At 46.7% G+C, this 19,446-nt stretch overlaps 2 protein-coding genes across 5 annotated transcripts in view; both read right to left on the bottom strand.

Annotated features, from left to right (window-relative positions):
* The window catches only part of LOC135388563 (iron-sulfur clusters transporter ABCB7, mitochondrial-like), a 281,999-nt gene that overhangs the window by 33,269 nt on the left and 229,284 nt on the right, over positions 1–19,446 (bottom strand). For all 4 annotated transcript variants that reach the window (XM_064618184.1, XM_064618182.1, XM_064618183.1 and 1 more), the window contains 2 exons: positions 13,973–14,136; positions 11,603–11,732 (listed from right to left, as the gene is read on the bottom strand). In XM_064618184.1, the coding sequence (XP_064474254.1) occupies positions 11,603–11,732; positions 13,973–14,136 (294 nt within the window). The remainder of the gene's footprint in view (positions 1–11,602; positions 11,733–13,972; positions 14,137–19,446) is intronic.
* Positions 557–4,883, bottom strand: LOC135387689 (uncharacterized protein K02A2.6-like). The gene has a single exon (XM_064616789.1). It carries the CDS (start codon positions 4,643–4,645, stop codon positions 557–559), a length of 4,089 nt encoding a protein of 1,362 aa, XP_064472859.1. The 5' UTR covers positions 4,646–4,883.

The following is a 19,446-nucleotide window of genomic DNA, read 5'->3' as shown; positions in this document are numbered from 1 at the left end:
CACATCACCGCGCGCGTCACTCCACTCTCTCCCCCTCCTCTTGTGCGCAGAAACGCACTTACAAAGCGTATAACGGAGGCCATGGGCAGTGGCGTACCTGCCACAGGCCAACCCACGCAAATCGTGCAAATCCGAGGAGAAAAATATAATAAATGTGGAGGGGGGTCCAGCGCGACGATCGCAAAAGTTCATCCAGTTACCGGCGTCTATCTGATTTATTGATTGATTTGTAAAAGAAAAAAATGGAGATGTTAGTCCCGAGCCACTCGGGACTGACTCCAGGACGCGCTATTCAGAAAAGAAAGGGAAACTACACAAATCTATACACTTTGAAACGGAATGGATGAAAATATTGTTCTATATTAGCCACCGAAGACACGCCGATACCAAGCAAGCCCGAACAGCAAGTCTTTAATGTCCCAAGCAACCAAAAACAGTTCTACAAGCTGGCACGTGCCTCGTGCCTCTAACCTTCTCGTCGTCTTTATCGTTATATGGCAATACATAACACTCTTTCATCCTTAAACAAAACGAAGTCTGTTATATGTTTGTTCACTTAGTTCTTTGTTGTATAATCGTCCGGGCGGTATCTGTCGGGAGCCGTGCGAACACGTCTGCTTCTCCGCAGCATTGGTGTTGACGACTGACAGCCGGAGAAGCTGGGCGCCTCTTCCTCAGCGAAGCTGGAGTCAGGCGTTTTCTTATCCCTGTCCATCATGTCTCCGCTGCCAGTTGCTGATCCCGGCTGCTGGATGGGGCTTGGTGAGCTGCCGTGCTGAAACTGCCCTGGCTCCCGTGACGTCGATTCCGTGGTGTCGACATTTTCCCACGTTTGGGGTTCGTTACTCGGAGGGGTAGACGCAGCGCCTGCGACGTCCTGATTTGGAGTACGAAACGTGCTTGGTGCCATGGCCCGTCGCTTCCGCAGGTGATCAGCATGTGTGAATCTCACGTGACATCCTACCCTGACGAGGTATGTTGCGGTGCTAACTACTTGTTCGATGATCCCTTCCTGCCATGATTCTGCTTCGCCTCTCGTTGTCTTCACGAACACCTTGTCGTTGACGCTGAACAGGTCTGCCGGTCCTCTTTCGCAATTACGACGGTCAGTATTCCTTTTCTGACGGTCTGACATGTCACTTGCGAAGTTCGGCTTCACGAGAGACAACCTAATGCGGGGCAACCGCTTCAGGAAAAGCTCCGCTGGAGCCTTTGCCGTTACCGAATTTGGCGTGTTTCGGTAGGACATCAGAAAGTCGTTGATGCGCTCTTGTACTGTACGCTTCGCTCCCATTATCCTGTCTTCCAGAACTTCCTTGAAGAGCGCAGTCTTGGTGGTCCTTACCAGTCTCTCTGCAGCTCCGTTGGAAGCAGCGTGGTATGGAGGTGTTCGAGTATGTCTGATTCCTCGCTGTCGCAGGAACTCTTGAAATTCCTCAGAGGCGAACTGTGGCCCGTTGTCTGTTACCAATTCTTCAGGGTAACCATAGGATGCAAAAAGGGCGTCCAACCTCTTCAGTGTGCTCGTAGTAGTCGTTGTATTCATACAGAAAACCTCAACCCATTTCGAGTAGGCGTCGACCAGCACCAGCAAATTTACGCCGTCCTTGAGAGCATAGTCCACATGTACACGTTGCCAAACTCTTGTCGGGTATGACCAGGGCTGCAGAGGACCAACAGTCTTTGCCGGAAGAACACTTTGACAGATTTTGCAGCTCCGTACTGTGCTCTCTAGATCTTTGTCTAGACCAGGCCACCAAACATATGACCTCGCTAACATCTTCATCCGCGTCATGCCTGGATGAGCTTCGTGTAATAGCGACAGCACGGCAGGCTGCAAGCTCCTCGGGATAATGACCTTGTAGCCCCATGTCAAACAGTCCTGTTCCACTGATAGCTGATCTCTGCGCACAAAGAATGCCTGCATTTCTTGGGGGTACCTGCTTGGCCAACCGGTTAGTGCATACTGGACGACCCCACTGAGAAGCGGGTCTCGCTTAGTTTCCATTGCAACTTGCGCTGCAGTCAGGGGCGTTGCATCGAACACAGCTAAACAGTCTGGTTCGTCCCTTCTCTCTTGTACGGATAACGGCAGGCGCGATAACGCATCTGCTACTTCCATGTTCCGACCATTCCTATACTTGAGGTGATATTGATACGCGGTCAGTGTCATTGCCCATCTCTGAATTCTGGCGGCAGCTAAGGATGGCGCAGGTCTATCGTGTCCCAGTAAACCGAGAAGGAGTTGATGGTCGGTGTAGATGCTGAAACGTCGTCCATACAGGTATCGGTGGAAACGTCGCAAGCCGAAGATGAGTGCCAGCGCCTCCTTCTCGCCCTGTGCATAATTGCGTTCGCTGCTTGAGAGTGTGCGGGACGCGAACGCGATTGGTCGTTCACTTCCGTCTGGCATTTCATGGAAGATGACGGCCCCTAGACCATAAGCAGATGAGTCACAGCTTAGTCCAATTGGCTTATTCACATCATAAAACGTGAGCACTTCGCTGCTGAGAATCATCTCTTTGGTCTTTGCGAAAGCGTTCTTGCACCCTTTTGTCCAGCGCCACTGTTTGTCTTTCTTCAGCAATTCGTAAAGAGGCGCTCCCACCGTTGCCAAATTCTTCAAAAACTTGGCGTAGAAGTTGAGGAGTCCTAAATAGGCTCTCAATTCTGTAATGTTGGTTGGCTCTGGTGCGTCCCTGATAGCCTTCACTTTTTCTGCTATCGGATAGATTCCTTCAGCTGAAACCCTGTGGCCAAGATAAACGACTGAGTCACGGAAGAACTGACATTTTTCTGCTTTTAGAGTGATATTGTAGTCATTTAATCGTTGCACAACTTGTGTGACCGTTTTGTAGCAGTCCTCTATGTTCCTGCCTGTGACGATAATGTCGTCTATATAACATCCTACATTTGGGATACCTTCCAGGACCTGGTCCATCATTGCCTGGAAAATAGCTGGCGCACTCGCAATTCCAAAAGGAAGTCTTTGGTACTCAAACAGTCCTAGATGAGTGTTGACCGTGAGTAAAGGTTTGGCATCGTTGCAGAGCGGTACCTGCAAATAGGCTGAAGACAAGTCTAACACGCTAAAGACCCTGCCTCCCGCAAGCATGGAATAGAGATCCTCTGGAAGAGGCAGCGGATAGCAGTCAGTCTTGAGAACTTGATTTACCGTGACCTTATAGTCTCCGCAGATTCTGAGTCCGCCTCCACGCTTGGGAACCACTACGATAGGAGTTGCCCAGTCACTCTTCATCACTCGTCTCACGATACCGTTGTTCTCCAATCTGCGCAGTTCTTCTGCAACAGCGTCCTTGATCGCGAAGGGAATGGGCCTTGCCTTGTAGTACATGGGCGAACTGTCGGCTTTTATGGCAACTTTGGCCTCGAAGTTTCTTATTACCCTAGGCGTGCTGCTGAAAACTTCAGGAAACTTGTCTTGTAGTAACTTCATTCTGCTGTCATCCGTGACAGCGCAAACAGTTCTCCAGTCGAGGTGTAACTTTTCAAGCCAGTCACGGCCTAGTAGCGTCGGCAAAGCCTTGTCGTCGTCTTTTACCACGAAGAGCGAAAGTGCTGCGCTGTGACCCATATGTTCCACGTTGACAACTGCCTCCCCTTTTAGTTTTAGCGGTTCACCGGTGTAGGTCCTTAGTGAGGCGTGCGTTGGCTCGCACTTGGTTCCTGCGAAATGCTCATTGTAGATTCTTTCGGGCATTAAGGTAACTGCTGCGCCTGTGTCCACGAGCATTGAAATTGGCGTTCCTTCAATGTTCAAAGAAACCTCGTAGCCATGCGGTTTCCCGGTTGCGTACATTACAACATGATAGATATGCGATTCCTCAGAATCCGCATCTGACGTTTCAACGTAGTGCACCGAGCTCTTTTTCTTTTCCGGGCACATGGCCTGCAAGTGCCCAGTCTTCGCACATGTTCGGCATTTCGTGTTCCGATACCAGCACCTCGCGGGGTCGTGCCCCTTACCGCAACGATAACAGAAGCTCCTTTTCTGTGACGCATTGTCTTTTTTTACTTCAGTTACATGCCTTTTCTCTTTGGTGTTTCCGCGCACCGCGTTTATTTCAGCTGATCTGGGCTCTGCGGTGTGCAATTCCTTCGTCTGTCGTGCAGCGAGTTCTTTTTCAAGCGCGATTTTGCATGCGCCCTCAAATGTTAGGCTTTCCGTTGCAAAGAGCAGCCTCTGTGTCTCCTGATCGCGTAGCCCTGCAACAAGGCGGTCCCTCAGGGCATCATTCAGGAATGCTTTGAATTCGCAGTAACGTGCCAGATGCTTTAACTCAGTGACAAAATCTTTGACACTCTCTCCTTCTTGTTGGATCCGCCTATTGAATTTACAACGCTCTGCGATCACTGAGTATTCCGGACTGAAGTGGGCTTCAAGCAACTTCCGTATTTCATCGAAAGTTTTGTCGGTGGGGCTCTCCGGAACAAGAATTTTCTTGAGCTCCTCATAAGCGTGACCGCCCACTACATTCAGGAACAGCTTCAACTTCTTTGTTCCTGGAACCTCATTTATGTCAACAAAATTTTCGAACCGCTCGAAATACGATTTGATATCGTCCCCCTTCGGGTTGAACTCCGACATGCTTCCTAAACGTTGCGAAGCATGGGGCGTGGACATGTTGAAGAAGCGTCTCACTTATCTGTTGCGCAGTTGTAGTCCGTTCAGTCCTTTTCCTGAGGCGGCTCGCAATGTTACTTCTTGGCGTGCTGTTGGGTCGGCCTCTATCTACACGATGATTGAAGATCCCATCCTGTGTCGCCAGTTGTTCTCTATATTAGCCACCGAAGACACGCCGATACCAAGCAAGCCCGAACAGCAAGTCTTTAATGTCCCAAGCAACCAAAAACAGTTCTACAAGCTGGCACGTGCCTCGTGCCTCTAACCTTCTCGTCGTCTTTATCGTTATATGGCAATACATAACAAATATCACCACAAAACTCTGCACCAAAAGCAACAGTGCAGGAGAGTCCACGTGCGAAATCTCAATGCACAAAAAACAAAGAGCGTCACAAAGTGTCAGAGAGGTCCGTCGAGACGAGGAATTGCACATGGGCGCGCATGGCAGGTATGCGCTGATTTCCGAGCCAGCACCCAAGAACCTTTTCAGTGCAGATTGGCTAATTATCCAGGCGGGCCACCGATGACACAAGGGTACAACGCTATGCACTGTACCTCGGGCAGCCTTGGAGTATATGATCCACGTCCTCAATTACATCACACAAACCGCAGTTGGGGGACGAAACCTTGCCGAGCTTAAACAAAAGTCGGCCACCGTATGGCACCTTGAGGCGAATCCTGTAGATGAGCGACTTGATGGGTCGAGGAACCGCTGACGGCATATAAAAACGGAGATCTGGGTCTACCTTGCGCAGGAGCGACGTAGAAGGGAGACTTCTTCGCCAGTGTTCACTGCACAGACGTCTCATAAGAGTACCAATTGCTTGCTTCGAGTCCGCTTTGGGGAAATACGTAGGGTGCGTCGGTACACCACATGAGCCCGTCTCGCAAGTAGGTCGGCAGCCTCATTCCCAGGGACGCCACAGTGACCTGGGATCCACTGCAAGGTGATATGTCCCTGTGTGACAGCACACGGATACTCCCTGGGGACGTCACACACCAGTGGAGCGAGGGAGCTCGAGCCCATGGTGCAGTGCAAACCTTGTAGGGCGGTTTTGGAGTCACTGTATATGGTCCAGTGAATCGGGGGTTGGCGGGACACAATGAAGCAAAGCGTCATAAGATTGGAATGCAGCTCGGCCACAGCAGCCGACGTCGGGTGCGACAGCCTTGCGCTTCTTTCAATCGACAGCAAGGGAATTACGAATGCACAGGCAAAGCCGGTCTGTGTCGATGAGCCGTAAGTAAAGATTTTAATTCTGCCTTCATCGCGATGAAGCATGCTCAGACTGAGTTGGCGAAGAAAAATTGTTGTAGCTGTTTTTCTGGAAGTCAAGCCAGGGACATTGCCGTGCACAGGTGGTGCCTGAAGGGCACATGGTGGGACTGCGGGTAAAGTCAGATTTTTATGCTTGGGAATGAGGCTGCGGTGAGCTAAAACAGCTTCGCTGTAGAATGTTCGCCGAAGAATGTCGCGTACTAATCTGTGACGGTAATGGCGAGTGGAGAGCCTCATGTAGTGCCCAAGAGATTGTGTGCCGTCCGCATGAAGACCAGCGAGGGCTCCTTGACTTCAGGCTTGACAGGGGCAGTTGGCGTTGATTTGTGGACACCAAGGCACTGTTTCATGCTCTTTGCAAGGACGAACAAGGTTCCCAACACTTGTTCGGACGAGGAACAAAGGTTATGCAACACTGGAAGAGGGACGTGGAACGTATGAGGGACCGGTGTAGACCAACCAATGCCCTTGTAGAAAGTCCCCAGCGGGCACCACAGAGCTTTGCAGGACATTCAGCCGAGACTCAGCTCTATCTCTCAGACAACGAACCTTCGCTCTCCATGACAGACAGCGGTAAAGAACCACACGAAGAAACTTATGGGCGTCTATCTGAATGCTCTTGAAACTATGAGTTTTTCGAGCTACTTCAAAACTCGTGAGGCAGCCTCGCTGTTCATGACACCCCATATGTAAACGCATTACTAAACGTTCAAATATTCTATAATTTCATCTCTCATCTCGCTGTGTGCACAAGGATGAGTGTGGGCGTGCCCAGGATCAGCGGCGTGGGCGGGGGGTGGTTGTATCGAGCCCCCCCCCCCCCCCCAACCTTGGAGGTCTGGCTACGCCACTGGCCATGGGCACAGGCAGGGATAGGTATAGCCGACGGCCAAGGTTCACGTCATCACGTAGTAAGGACCACTCTGCTTCTATAAATTAGCCAAGTCCATCTTCGCTCTTTGTAGGCGTCCATCTCTTGCTCATTCTATTCTTCAGAATCCCCCAGACGTTTTCGATAATGTTTAAGTCCAGGCCTTGCGCAGGCCATGTCACCTGCATTACGCCGAGGTCGTCGAGACGGCGTTGGACAGTTTTGCTTCTATGGACGGAGCTGGCACCGTGTTGCAAATGGTAGCAACACCCATCTGGGAACGGCCCGTCCAGAGCACAGCCTTCTCGATGACCTCTGCGTAATGCAGCTGACATGGCCTCCGTAGAGGCCCGACTGAAACATTATCGAAAGCGTCTGGGGAATCCTGAAGACTAGAATGGATAAGAGATGGACGCCTACAAAGCACAAAGATGCACTTTGATAATTTATAGAAGCAGAGTGGTCCGTACTACGTGAAGACGTGAACCTTGTCACTGTGAACGTGAACATTGTCACTGTCACTTCAGCGCCTTGAAGCTGGTCAGTGTACTATGTTAAAAGATATGAAAGACATTAAGGCCGATCTGAGGGCAACCGAGGATGAAGTTGCTGCATTATCATGTAGAGTTGAGTCAACAGAAACCAAGATTGCTTCATTCGGAAATCTTCACGAGTCAATGAACTATATGAAGAAAACAACAGAAATCGTATCTGCAGGCGTGGATCTTCTCAACCGACAAATTGAGGCCTTGGAGAACAGAATGCGACGCACCAACCTGGTTTTCCACGGGATCCAAGATTATCCAAATGAATCCTAGGCGCAGTCTGAGACAAACATCATCAACGTCTGTGAGCAAAACCTCGGGAAAATCGTTAGACCTCACGATATCGAGCGCGCTCACCGTTTGGGTATATACCGTCCAGATATTAACCGACCGATCATTGTCAAATTCACATCTTTCAAAAAGAAAGAAGAAATTCTTAGTCAAGGTCATTTGTTCAAGAATAGTCAGTATTCCGTGAGTGGCGACTATTCGCTCAAAGTCCGAACTGCCCGAATCTTATTCAATATGCCGAAGCGCAAGGGAAACATATAAGATTAGTTTCGACAAGCTGCTAATACAGGGAAAGATGTTCGAGTACGACGCCGGTCTTGGGACAGTTGCTGCACGTTCCAACAGATAGCCCGGCGTGTCTAACATTCCCACGCCCAAACCTTCTCCCCCCTCCATCCTGTACACTAATATTCGTAGCATTCTTGGCAAGAAAGATCACCTTGAATATCTTGTCTTATCCACCTGTTCCGATATTGTTGTTCTCACGGAAACATGGTTGAATTCCGACGTAAATGACTCCGAGATAATGCCATCTTTGACTAATTTCACTTACTATCGTAAAGACAGAGGTGGGAGAAGGGGTGGGGGAGTGTTCATTGCGTAAGAAACACTTTTTCTTCATATCTGATACTAGTCTTGTCTGTTCTTGAGATTGTCTGGGTGTGTGTACAGTGCGGGCTCACAAATGTACTGTTGGGGGAGTATGTTACCGCCCGCCGGATTATGTCACAGATTTTGTAAGTGAACTGTCTCTTGTTATATCTGATATTACTATGCGCTTTCCTAAACACAAACTCGTGCTTGTTGGAGATTTTAACATTACTAGTATCGACTAGAATATACCTTGTGTCATGCCCGGTTGTTCCACCTTTGCTAGAGATTTTTTTCAGTTTGTGGTTGAATTTTCATCTTCACCAAATCATATCGTCCCCAACTAGGGTCACAGACAGCACTGCAAATATTTCAGATTTGGTGTTGTCCCCAGTACCAGAAATTGTTAGTTCCGTTACATGCATGACCGGCATCAGCGACCACAATGTCATTCACTTTAATATACGTTCTGAAACACCGAAGTGTCGTACCACCAAGAAGGTGATTCGATTATACGACCGTGCCAACTTCACTGCCATAAACGATGCTCTTTCTTCATCTCTTCAGCGATTTCTTCTAAGCCAGCCATTTCGATCTGTCCAAGAGAATTTGCTCTTTTATAAGTCACTGTTGTCTAGCCTTGTCGAGAGGTACGTGCCGTCTATGTCGATTATAACTTTTTCCCGCGCCCATTGGTAGAACAAGTCCATCAAAACATTACTGAATAAGAAAAAGGACTTGTTCAGAAGAGCGAAAACTAGGAATTCCGCCGTGTTGTGGGGAAGGTATATTTCATGTGCCGAGTCCTACAAGCACGCAGTCAGAGATGCGAAACGCAGGTTCTTTTCCTGCAACCTTCCGAAGCTCCTTGTTCAGAACCCCCCAAAATTTTGGTCCACTATAAATCCAGCCAGAGCTAACAATAATGAGATATTACTTCACGAAGGAAGGGGCCCTGTCCAGCCTGACCAGTGCGCAAAATTGCTTGGCTATACTTTCGCGCAGGCCTTTTCAACAGAAAGTCCGTCTGACATACCAAGCTGTCCACCTTTGTCTTGTCCCCCCATGAAGCCGATCGTCATATCTGAAAGCGGTATCATAAAGCAATTCGATTCGATACGCATTTCTTCGTCATGGGGTTTTTACGGCATCAACAGTAAAATTTTAAAAGGCACTAGGATCACCTCCTCTTCCTGTCTAACAGCTATCTTCCGGCAGTCGTTATCTTCTGCTGACGTCCCGGAGGACTGGCGGGTGGGTAAAGTCATTCCTATCTACAAGAAAGGTAACAAGCACGAGCCTAACAATTATCGTCCAATATCACTAACGAGTGTGCCACCTAAAATTCTCGAACATATAATACATTCAAAACATAATGTCCTTTCTCGAGTCTAATGGCCTCATTTCGCCCTGTCAACATGTCTTCCGCAAACAGTTTTCCTGCGAAACCCAACTCGCCTCGTTCATTCACGATATTCATACTAATCTGGACAACAGACTACAGACAGACGTCATATTCCTTGATTTCTCTCGTGCCTTCGACCGGGTTCCTCATGGCCGACTAATGACCAAGCTGCGGAGCTATAATATTGATTCCACGACGTTATCTTGGATTTCTGCATTCCTGAGTTCCCGTTCGCAGTCTGTCTTCGCCAATAACGTACTCTCAGATGCCCACCCTGTCTGTTCCGGTGTACCGCAGGCTACCGCGTTAGGACCACTTTTGTTTCTCCTGCTCATTAATGACCTGCCTTTGTCCATACAGTCAAACATACGTCTCTTTGCCGATGACTGTCCTTTATTGCTGCATCTCCTCTCCCGACGACCATCTCATCCTTCAAGATGACCTCACCCGCATCGATCAGTGGTGCAGTAAGTGGCTAATGTCACTCAATATTGATAAATGTTGCCACGTCCCATTTTGTAGGAAAACTCAAAAATTCAACCACTCTTACTCCCTTAATGGTTCTGTAATTTCGTCCGCTACATCATATAAGTATCTGGGTGTTAATTTGCAAAACGATCTTTCTTGGAACATCCACGTAAGCTCCATCGTTAACAAAGCTAACCGCACCTTAGGATATTTGAAACGGCATCTCTCGTCTGCTCCCCCTAATATTAAACACTTGGCTTACATCACATTAGTCCGGCCTCAGCTGGAGTATGCCTCTGCCGTATGGGATCCATCTACTGCTTACCTTGTGCGCGACCTCGAAGCCGTTCAAAACCGCGCAACCAGGTTCATCACTAGTAACTACTCACCATATACAAGTACCTCTTCATTAAAAAAACACATCAACCTGGCCGAACTGCACGTCCGTAGGAGGGCAACACGCTTATCACTGTTTCACAAGTTCTACCATTCTCCTGCCATCAGGTCATCCTATATCAATCCTCCTTACAGAATATCATCTCGCATCGACAACGAACTCAAAGTCGCCCGCTTAAAATGTAACACTCAATCATTTTCAAATTCCTTTTTCCCCGAGACTGATTGGAATAACCTCCCGCCCCACATCGTTATCATAACTGACCCGTCTCAATTTTGTAATTCTATCTCAAGTTAATAAATATTGCGTCATTTATGATACATTGTGTAACCTACTTGTATAACGTTGTTGTTGTTATTTCCATTTGTTGTTGCTGTTTTACTGCCTTTTTTTCAATGTATTATCTTTTCCCTCACTTCCTGTAACCCACTCCTCCCATGTAACGCCCGTATGGGACTTTTGGGAGCTCAATAAATTGATTGATTGATTGATTGTCCGTCGGCTATAGCCATCCGTCTGTGCGCATGTCCTCCGTTATTGCTGCGAAAGGGGGGTGGCGACAAAGTATTAAAAGAATATTGTCTCCCTTTCTCTTTTTGTTTGTGCTCAAGGGTACACGCTCTCTTCTTCTTCTGTTTTTGTCGAATAAACAAAGAGATGAGAAAGAGCTAGGCCACTGCCGCCCATTGTCGTCTTAATTTATCTTAGTAATCTCTACGATAGCGGAGAGACTCCGTTCCCGCTATAGCAGCTCGCGCTCGGTGCAGTAGAGCCAAACGAAACCATTTCCCAAGCAAAGTTACCAGTCTTCCACCCCTCTGAACGAGTGCACGCTTTCTCTCGCAGCTAGGGTGTCTTTGCCAAGAGAAAATACGCCGCTCGTGCGTTCCGTAAGCTTTTGTCCAGCACTGTACAACCCATAACTTTTTCAACCAGTGTAAGCGCCACGAAGCACCTTTGGTTATGAGCTGTGTACAGACGTGGACAAATGAACAGAGGACAGCAGGAAGGAATGGCGGGCAAGGAGGTTATTATGCATCTTGGGCCCACTTCATGGAGAAGTGTGCCGACATTCGTCTGTAAAGTCTGCATAGCCCATAGCAAGCTCACCTGTGGAACAACTGCAATAGATTTCCGCAAGCTTTCCAGGTCAACATTTCGAATATCCTGTCCATTGATGACAATTCGTCCTTTATGTGGATTGAAGAATCTATAGAGCAGTCGTACTATTGTAGATTTTCTGGAAAGTACAACAATATCGAAAGAAGGTCAGACGTTCTACACATGGAACTCTTACAAAACTAAAAACCAAGCTCACGGCGGGGCATTTCAACAAGTGAGCGGCCATGATAGATACAGTAGGCCTAACATGTTACGAACGGTGCCTCCTACAAGCTCCATGCGCCTTCGCTCATGTCGCAGCAGTAAGTCAAAATAGCCGTTCCTTATGAAATAGGAAGCACACACTGTAGTCGCTGACAAAACGAATGCTGAACATATAAGTACAATGCAAGCGAGCTGGAGTATATTTGACATTGGTAACATGTCCCTGAGCTTGGGGGAAGGCTTGTGCTGTTCGTCACATGTTGTTCCCAGGAATATGTTACGAACGTCAAAAACACACGCACCCCCAGACAGAACGCTATCTCCTGTGGACGTCCAAAATCGACCCCAACGTCCACGTCCTGAAATGGATGTTAGGTGGACTTCTCTTGGAGCTACTTTGATGGACGTCCCTAGCCGTACATCCGCAGGATGTGTGGTAACGGCCGTTTGAAGAATTGTCCGAATAGGGTCCCTGACGGGATGTTACATGGAGCACTGTCGCAAGAGAAAGAAGCATGGCAAGGTGTGTCGCGGCGAGAGTTCGACTTTCTATGAACCAGCTGAATGCCTCACCCCAAAATCAGCAAGAAACACAGGTGCTATGTCATAGTGAGTTAATACGCCAAGCAGTTCTTCAGTCCACCGTTATTCCTATACGCAATTGCATTAAACTTAAGCACCTCATCCTTTAGTATGACTCGCAGGCAAACTGGATTCTCGAATTTGTGAAAGCTTGCGAGAAAAGCAATATATAGTATATGTTATCGCTTTGGAAAGGTATGCCACTGCCTTTCTAAGTGATAGCTTGTATAAGTACGTCTTTATTTTTGCTTTCTAAAACTTCGTGCTCATTGTCCATAAGGGAAATACGAGAAACAAACCGAAATGAGCAACAGAGAACGAAAGATGCAGTGGCCGAACCTGAAACAAAATTGCGGAGAAAAAAAACGCCTACACGCCTAATAGGAACCTGTCCACTTACGCAGCAACTCCATAAAACAGTACCGATAATAGAGAGAAAATGCAGGGCCCTGAGCACGTACGGAAGTAAGTCCGTGCAACGTCCGGGCATCTCCGTGTAACTTCCTGCGAGGACAAACGACGGATATTTGTGGGAAGTCCAAACCGTGGCCACTCGGAGATGTGGTGGACGTCCGTCAGAAAAATGTCTGTCTCCCACGGAAATTCGAATTTCCGGGAAAGGATATCCGCAGGAACACCACAGGAAGTTTTGTTCCGCTTGGGCCCCGGAGGAAGAAATACGACTTGGATTGCTTTGGATATCAGGGATGCCAAAGAGAACTGGCGTTCATGCGTTCGAAGGCCGTATCGATTATGGCGGTTCCCGTACTTGGAGGCTGAGAGCAAATCCTTTGCTCTCCCCCATTTCTCTCTCCCCCAGCTTTTCTTCCAGCCGCCCTTATGATTTCTATGGTGTTGCTAGAGAGCAATTATGTATCTGACGCTTTCAATACCACATCTGCCACGCTGCCTCTGCCACGCTGATTTGGAGGATTCTGTCTCTCTCTCACACAAACACACACCTGCTCATTAAATTCCCCACCTTCGAGACCAGTATTCCCACAAAATATTGCCAGTGTCATATCGCTAATGTCTCTCATACATGCAACTGGCGTAACTAGAAAAAGTGGCCCTAAAATACCGAGTCCTTTGGTAATATAAACATTTTTGAACTGGTTATCTTATAAATACATGCATGGGCCCGACCTAACATGATGGCCACACCAGATATAGTTTGACAAATACACAGGAAGGTCACACGTTCAATCGAACAGTGCATCAGACACAGACTTTAGTGGTTCTATTTGCTCGTTTTAATTATTAGAAGTTAAGGGCCACTTCCCAACGCTTTTTAACGTGTAGCAGGTCGTTAAGAGATTAATAAAAGCATTACTTTCCATTAAATTGGCGCAGTTAACTAGGCCATTGTTACAATGCATAAATAGTCGAAAGATAGTGAAAGATTCCAAGTCGCGATCTGCGAAAAGCAGGTTTTAACAGCAGTTAATTATATCACGGTGAGCACTGCCAAATATGAACCATAAAAAAAAATGTGAACGGAATGTTGGGAAAAATATGAATATCAGCAAGCAGCCCCAGAAAGGCAACAAGCAACAGAACAAGCAAACTTACCCAGCTCCACTGCCTCCAACCAGGGCAACCTTCTTCCCAGACGGTATAGTCAAAGATATACCTTTCAATATAGGTTGCTCGTCAATGTATCCGAAGGTAACGTCTTCAAAGTCAACTCTGGCTTCTTTCATGGAGATATTCAGATGTGGTGACCCAGGAAGACTCTGTATGAGGTTCCACAAATACAGTGTAAGAATCAGGGTGTCGAACCGAACCCGAACCCGAACCGAAAACCGTACCCGAACCGTTATTTTTGCCGGAACCCGAACCCGAACCGAAATTTTCATGACACTGCTGAACCCGAACCGGAGCAGAACCGTAAAAAATAATAGCGGTAACCGGTTCGCAACAAAACGGTTCGGACATAAAAGAAGTCAGCATAAGAGTTCCTCTCTATCCCCGAACGAAGGCACATTGGTATCATCATCACGCGCCTATATCATGGATTTCAGAAATTTTCACCTATCAGTCAGACGACGACGTATAGTAAGTATACTTTCACTGATTTTTAACACGTTGAAGCGCAGTTGTCCTTGTGAGCGCCGAGGCTAGCGCCCCACGCACGCGGTGATGCGGCGTCTACTCTTCAGAGACGAGGTGCCATCACTCTTAGAAATGACCTTCACCGCATAGCACGCTCCTAGCCAACCACCATCTCGAATGATATCGTTATCTGCCCTGATTTGTTGAAGACGGGAGGCGTACGCCTTTTTTGTGACAATTATGAACAGCATAAGTGTCACAAAAAGGCGTACGCCTCCCGTTTTCAACAAATCAGGGCAGATAACGATATCATTCGAGATGGTGGTTGGCTAGGAGCGTGCTATGCGGTGAAGTTCATTTTTAAGAGTGCACGCGGACGAATGAAACAGGAATGGAGTAGGCCAGTTATGTAGCTCTACAGGACGAATATGTGATCAAATAAACGCTCAAGATTTCCCTTTACACGTGAGCAGTACAAATTAAACAAGTCAGAAACATGAGAAGTGGAGAAGGAGCGTACGCAGAACGGTGCCTGTTTGATTGGTCGTGGTTTGAAAAGTAAATGTGGTTCTTCTTATTGGTAGAGCAGTTGTGTCGTGGCACACTGCCTCTGTGTTGTGGATAAACTAGTACACTGCTGTGAGCTCGGACAGAGTAAGGCTGGCGGCTTATTTTCGACATGCTTCAGTACGGTTTCAGATCGATTCACGCTGCAAAGGCAGTGTGCCGGCAAGTACTGTCGTCTATATGTTATGCTGTCCATCTTATTAGGCTTCCTTTAAGTGTATCTTGCTGGCACTGTGCGTGTGAAAAAAGAGATTTTGGGAACAGAAAGTAGCAGGACTACACCGCTTCAACAGCGTGGACTCTATTTGGAATAAGTGTTCATCCATTTCTTCGTTCATCATTTGCGAACCGGTTCGGTTTTTGGCGTGGCCGAACCGGAACTGAACCGGAACGAAATCAAAACAATGCGAACCCGAACCCGAACCGAACCCGGATTTGTTGCGGTTCGACACCCTGGTAAGAATGAATATTATTCCCGATACATGTGCACGCATCTGCAAGTTAACTTATGTACGTATGTCAGTAGTATACAGCCAGTCCTCATAACAGCCCCTATTGCTGTTTTTCACGGTGTGCAGGTTACTGGTCGATCACAATTTCTACTGTTCTTTCTCCTCTACATATTTTCTAGCCCACTCAAAGGCTATACATAGGGAATGAGCACCAATTGTTAGTGGCGTCATAGCGAAACGCCACCAGTGGTCAGAAGCGCAGATAGATGTCAGGAGAGATCTTAGAGTTTATATGGGGTACGCAGGAGCAGGTGTCGCTCACACGTGCATTTCACTCATGTCTGAAGCAAAGCAGGAGGTTGTCAGAAAAGCAGCCCTGCAAAAAATAAAAGTTCACAGCAATCTCCGTGGCTCCATGCTGGGAAAAGACTGTCAACTCCACACAAGTAACCACGTGTTTGGTGTTAGAGGTAAGGAATCGAACACATTGTGTTCTGTATGCGAAGTGCCTCCGCCAGGCCAGTGTCAACAAGGAAGCGTACAATGTTGTGCTACAGGTATGAACGCCATAACATGATGCACATATTTTCAATTGACTTTTGACACCTGAATGGCACACGAGGCTAATTGTATGAAAGATGGCATTCCACTAGGCTTTTGGAAATAACGGTGGATGGTGACACCTGCACCGACATTGTTGTGCAGAGGGTTACACAAGGCATGAGCGATCTGTGGTAGGCTGTCAGAAAGGTGCGGTCATCTGCAAACGCGACCGCGCATTGTATTAAAACTAGGAACTCAGACTGTGATGCACTTGCAGAAATCATGATTAATTTAAGGCCATTTTTCAGTGCTGCATGTTCATATGGGATTTTCGTGGGCTAGAATAAGCTACGTGGGACTGTAAGTTGTAAGAGGAAGTCTCGATGGCTCTGCGTACAAGGATAGTAACATAGAGTAGAGTTAAAACTTGGGCAGGTCTGTTTGTCATATTAAAAGCGCTCTGGAAAATAAAACTGTCCTTCCATTATGGCACTGAGAGCAGGTGGTCCAAACTGATCCAGGATCACCGTAAAATGACAGAGGATGCCATATTGTGCCCCATAGTTGTTGGACTCGAGTTGATGTAGCCCACTAGTTTTGGCGAAAGAAATCACAACGATGTAACGGTTCCGTTTTTCCTGCTTTCTGTTGCTCGATCCAAAGAAAAGTTTCTTAGATTAGTGAACAAAAACGATTAAAAACAGCAATGAGTTGCGTACTGTGCTTTTTGCTCTTCTATTTAAATCCAAGTCGTTTACCGGTTGTTGACCTCTATGCAAGTTTCGGTTTCTATTTTGTGACTGTCAAACCATAAGCTGCGAGAAGGTAACTTTGATTAGCGGTTCAAGGCGCTGTTTGTTAAATCCACTCTAAAAGGCTCCGGATGGGCAAACATCTGCATTTGTTTTCCGGTTTCCGGAGGCAATAAAGTGGACATGCCATGCAAATGCATCGTAGACAACTGTAGTCAAAGTGTGGACACAGGATAAGGAGTATCTTCCCACAAGTAAGTACCGCACTTTATGCAAGTTGAATTGTTGTGGGTTACGTTTTTCTGAATTGGATTCATATGATGATGATGATTCGGGTTTTTATGGCGCACGGACAACTAGAATTGGATTCATATGCCCGTGATTCTACACCGTGTTATCATCTTATTTATCTAGTGAGCATGCATAGTGTTGCAAATTCCCGTACTATGCAAAAAACAATATATTTTCTACTCCTCTTTCAAATAAATATATTTTTGACACGTGTGTATTGTATGAGATATCTACAATATGGCCAGGTTGTGATAAAGTAATCTTGCTTTCCGTTCACATGTTGTCCGAGCTATGCAGCACAAAAAAAAAAACTTGGATGTGGAACAAAGTGCAAACATCAAACTGATACTACAGCTTTGCTAACTTCTCCATGAATATGAAATTCTGCTAGAATTCTATGTGTATAGCAGTTGCACCTATTTGAGCTACATCAGTGATATAGCTGAAACATTGATGTACTTCTCCATGACCTTTTTGCCTTATTTATGTATTGCAGATCTCCAGAATACCATGAGGGCATCCCTTCAGACACTTCTGCAGATATCCATACAGATTGCATATGTTTTGTACACATTAGTGTTTCAGATGGAGCTGAAATATGTAAATGCTGCTTTGGTGTCACAAATATTCCATGTTGGGCGCTACTTAAAGCACCAAACACTGAGATGCAACTTTAAGTACATTTCTGAACAGGAACTGCTGTAGGTACGCGTACCTGCAGCAGTTCCTGTCTTCCAGTTCATATCCAGATGAATGTCAACAGAAATTCACTCATCTCGAGCTCAACATAATTTCCAGAAGCACACGGTGGCCACTTTTCAATACCACACAGTAAGAACTCAACAGCTCCATCGTTAGGAACTCAGTTGCTTTTCATCTGAAACTATGTATGGTACATTGAGTGAAGTCGATAGAGTTTCAGTTGACACTCAACTGCAATTTTTATAAGGGTGGGACAGATAGCCATTGCTTGCCAATGGCTAAGGCAGCATTCATGGTAATGGCAGTGGCTATTAATGGAAGGTGAAAGGTCCCCTTGGGCTATTATCTTGTTGACGGACTTGGCGGTGAAGAAGGGCTGACCTAGTACAACGCAGTCTTATCCTTGCCCATGAAGCGGGAGCCACTATTTAATGACTATTACATTTCCACTATTATCCATTTACATTGCCACTATTGTTCGTTTCTAGCACATTCCATAGCAGACAATAAGCGCAGCGGTTTAAAAAGGAGGCAGAGAGAAATATAAAAGACATAGAAAAACCCACTCCGAAAGGTACTAGAATTCCCTTCCGAAGCGAAAACAGATACCATTTGTTGCTTGTTACGCGACCCTCCGTACATTCGACAGTCCCGCTCGCCTGCAACACAAAACGAAAGGTGTGCTGTCCATGTTTCTTTCGACTACGCAAAGAAAAAATACTCAAAGCGAGGAGTTGATTGAAGCATTAGCTCTGCATCACTGCAAAGTCTATGTTTCTTACTCCTTTTGTTTTGAGACGTTCAGGTAGGACTTTTGAAAGTGACCGTGACCGTTCCCTTTCTTTGTTTTTTCGTTTTCTCTCTTCTCATTATTTATCTTGGTTTTCGTCGCTGTTGAGGAGTATTTTTGACGTTTCGCTCACCACACTGTTTTGCTCACCACAGACATTTTATAGCCTCAGCTGCTTTATTATCAATTTGACATTTTAACCACGGTCGCTGCTCTTTGTAGTAAAATTCACGACGTGTTCACAACGAAAAAACAAAGAAAAGGGAACGGTCACGGTCACTTTCAAAAGTCCTACCTGAATATCTCAAAACAAAAGGAATAAGAAACATAGACTTTGCAGTGATGCAGAGCTAATACTTCAATCAACTCCTCGCTTTGAGTACTTTTTCTTTGCGTAATCGAAAGAAACATGGACAGCACACCTTTCGTTTTGTGTTGCAGGCGAGCGGGACTGTCGAATGTACGGAGGGTCGCGTAACAAGCAACAAATAGTATCTGTTTTCGCTTAAAATCCGCGTAAGCGGTGGAGGGAGGCAAATAGGAGCCGGTCCCTGATATACCGGAGAGGGGCCCCTTGATAACGCGGTCCGCCCCCGGGTGGGCCGTGTCTTGGAATGCGCGGCCCGTAAAACGGTCGTCGGGGCAGCATCGCTTGCGGTGTTGTTTCCGGGAAGATTTTTCCTAACATCTATTATTTTTCGGAGTGGGTTTTTCTATGTCTTTTATATTTCTCTCTGCCTCCTTTTTAAACCGCTGCGCTTATTGTCTGCTATGGAATGTGCTAGAAACGAACAGCCCGACTTTATTGCGACAGTTAACCAATATGTATGGGATCAGTCTGCAACTGTTTTCTGTGCAATAAAAAAAACATTGATATCGGTTCAATGTGTCAAC

The sequence above is a fragment of the Ornithodoros turicata genome, chromosome 3 (genome assembly GCF_037126465.1).
Source record: "Ornithodoros turicata isolate Travis chromosome 3, ASM3712646v1, whole genome shotgun sequence".
Classification (NCBI taxonomy): Eukaryota; Metazoa; Arthropoda; class Arachnida; order Ixodida; family Argasidae; genus Ornithodoros; species Ornithodoros turicata.
Note: the sequence above shows the minus strand (reverse complement) of the source record. Positions and strands in the feature narration are given on the sequence as shown.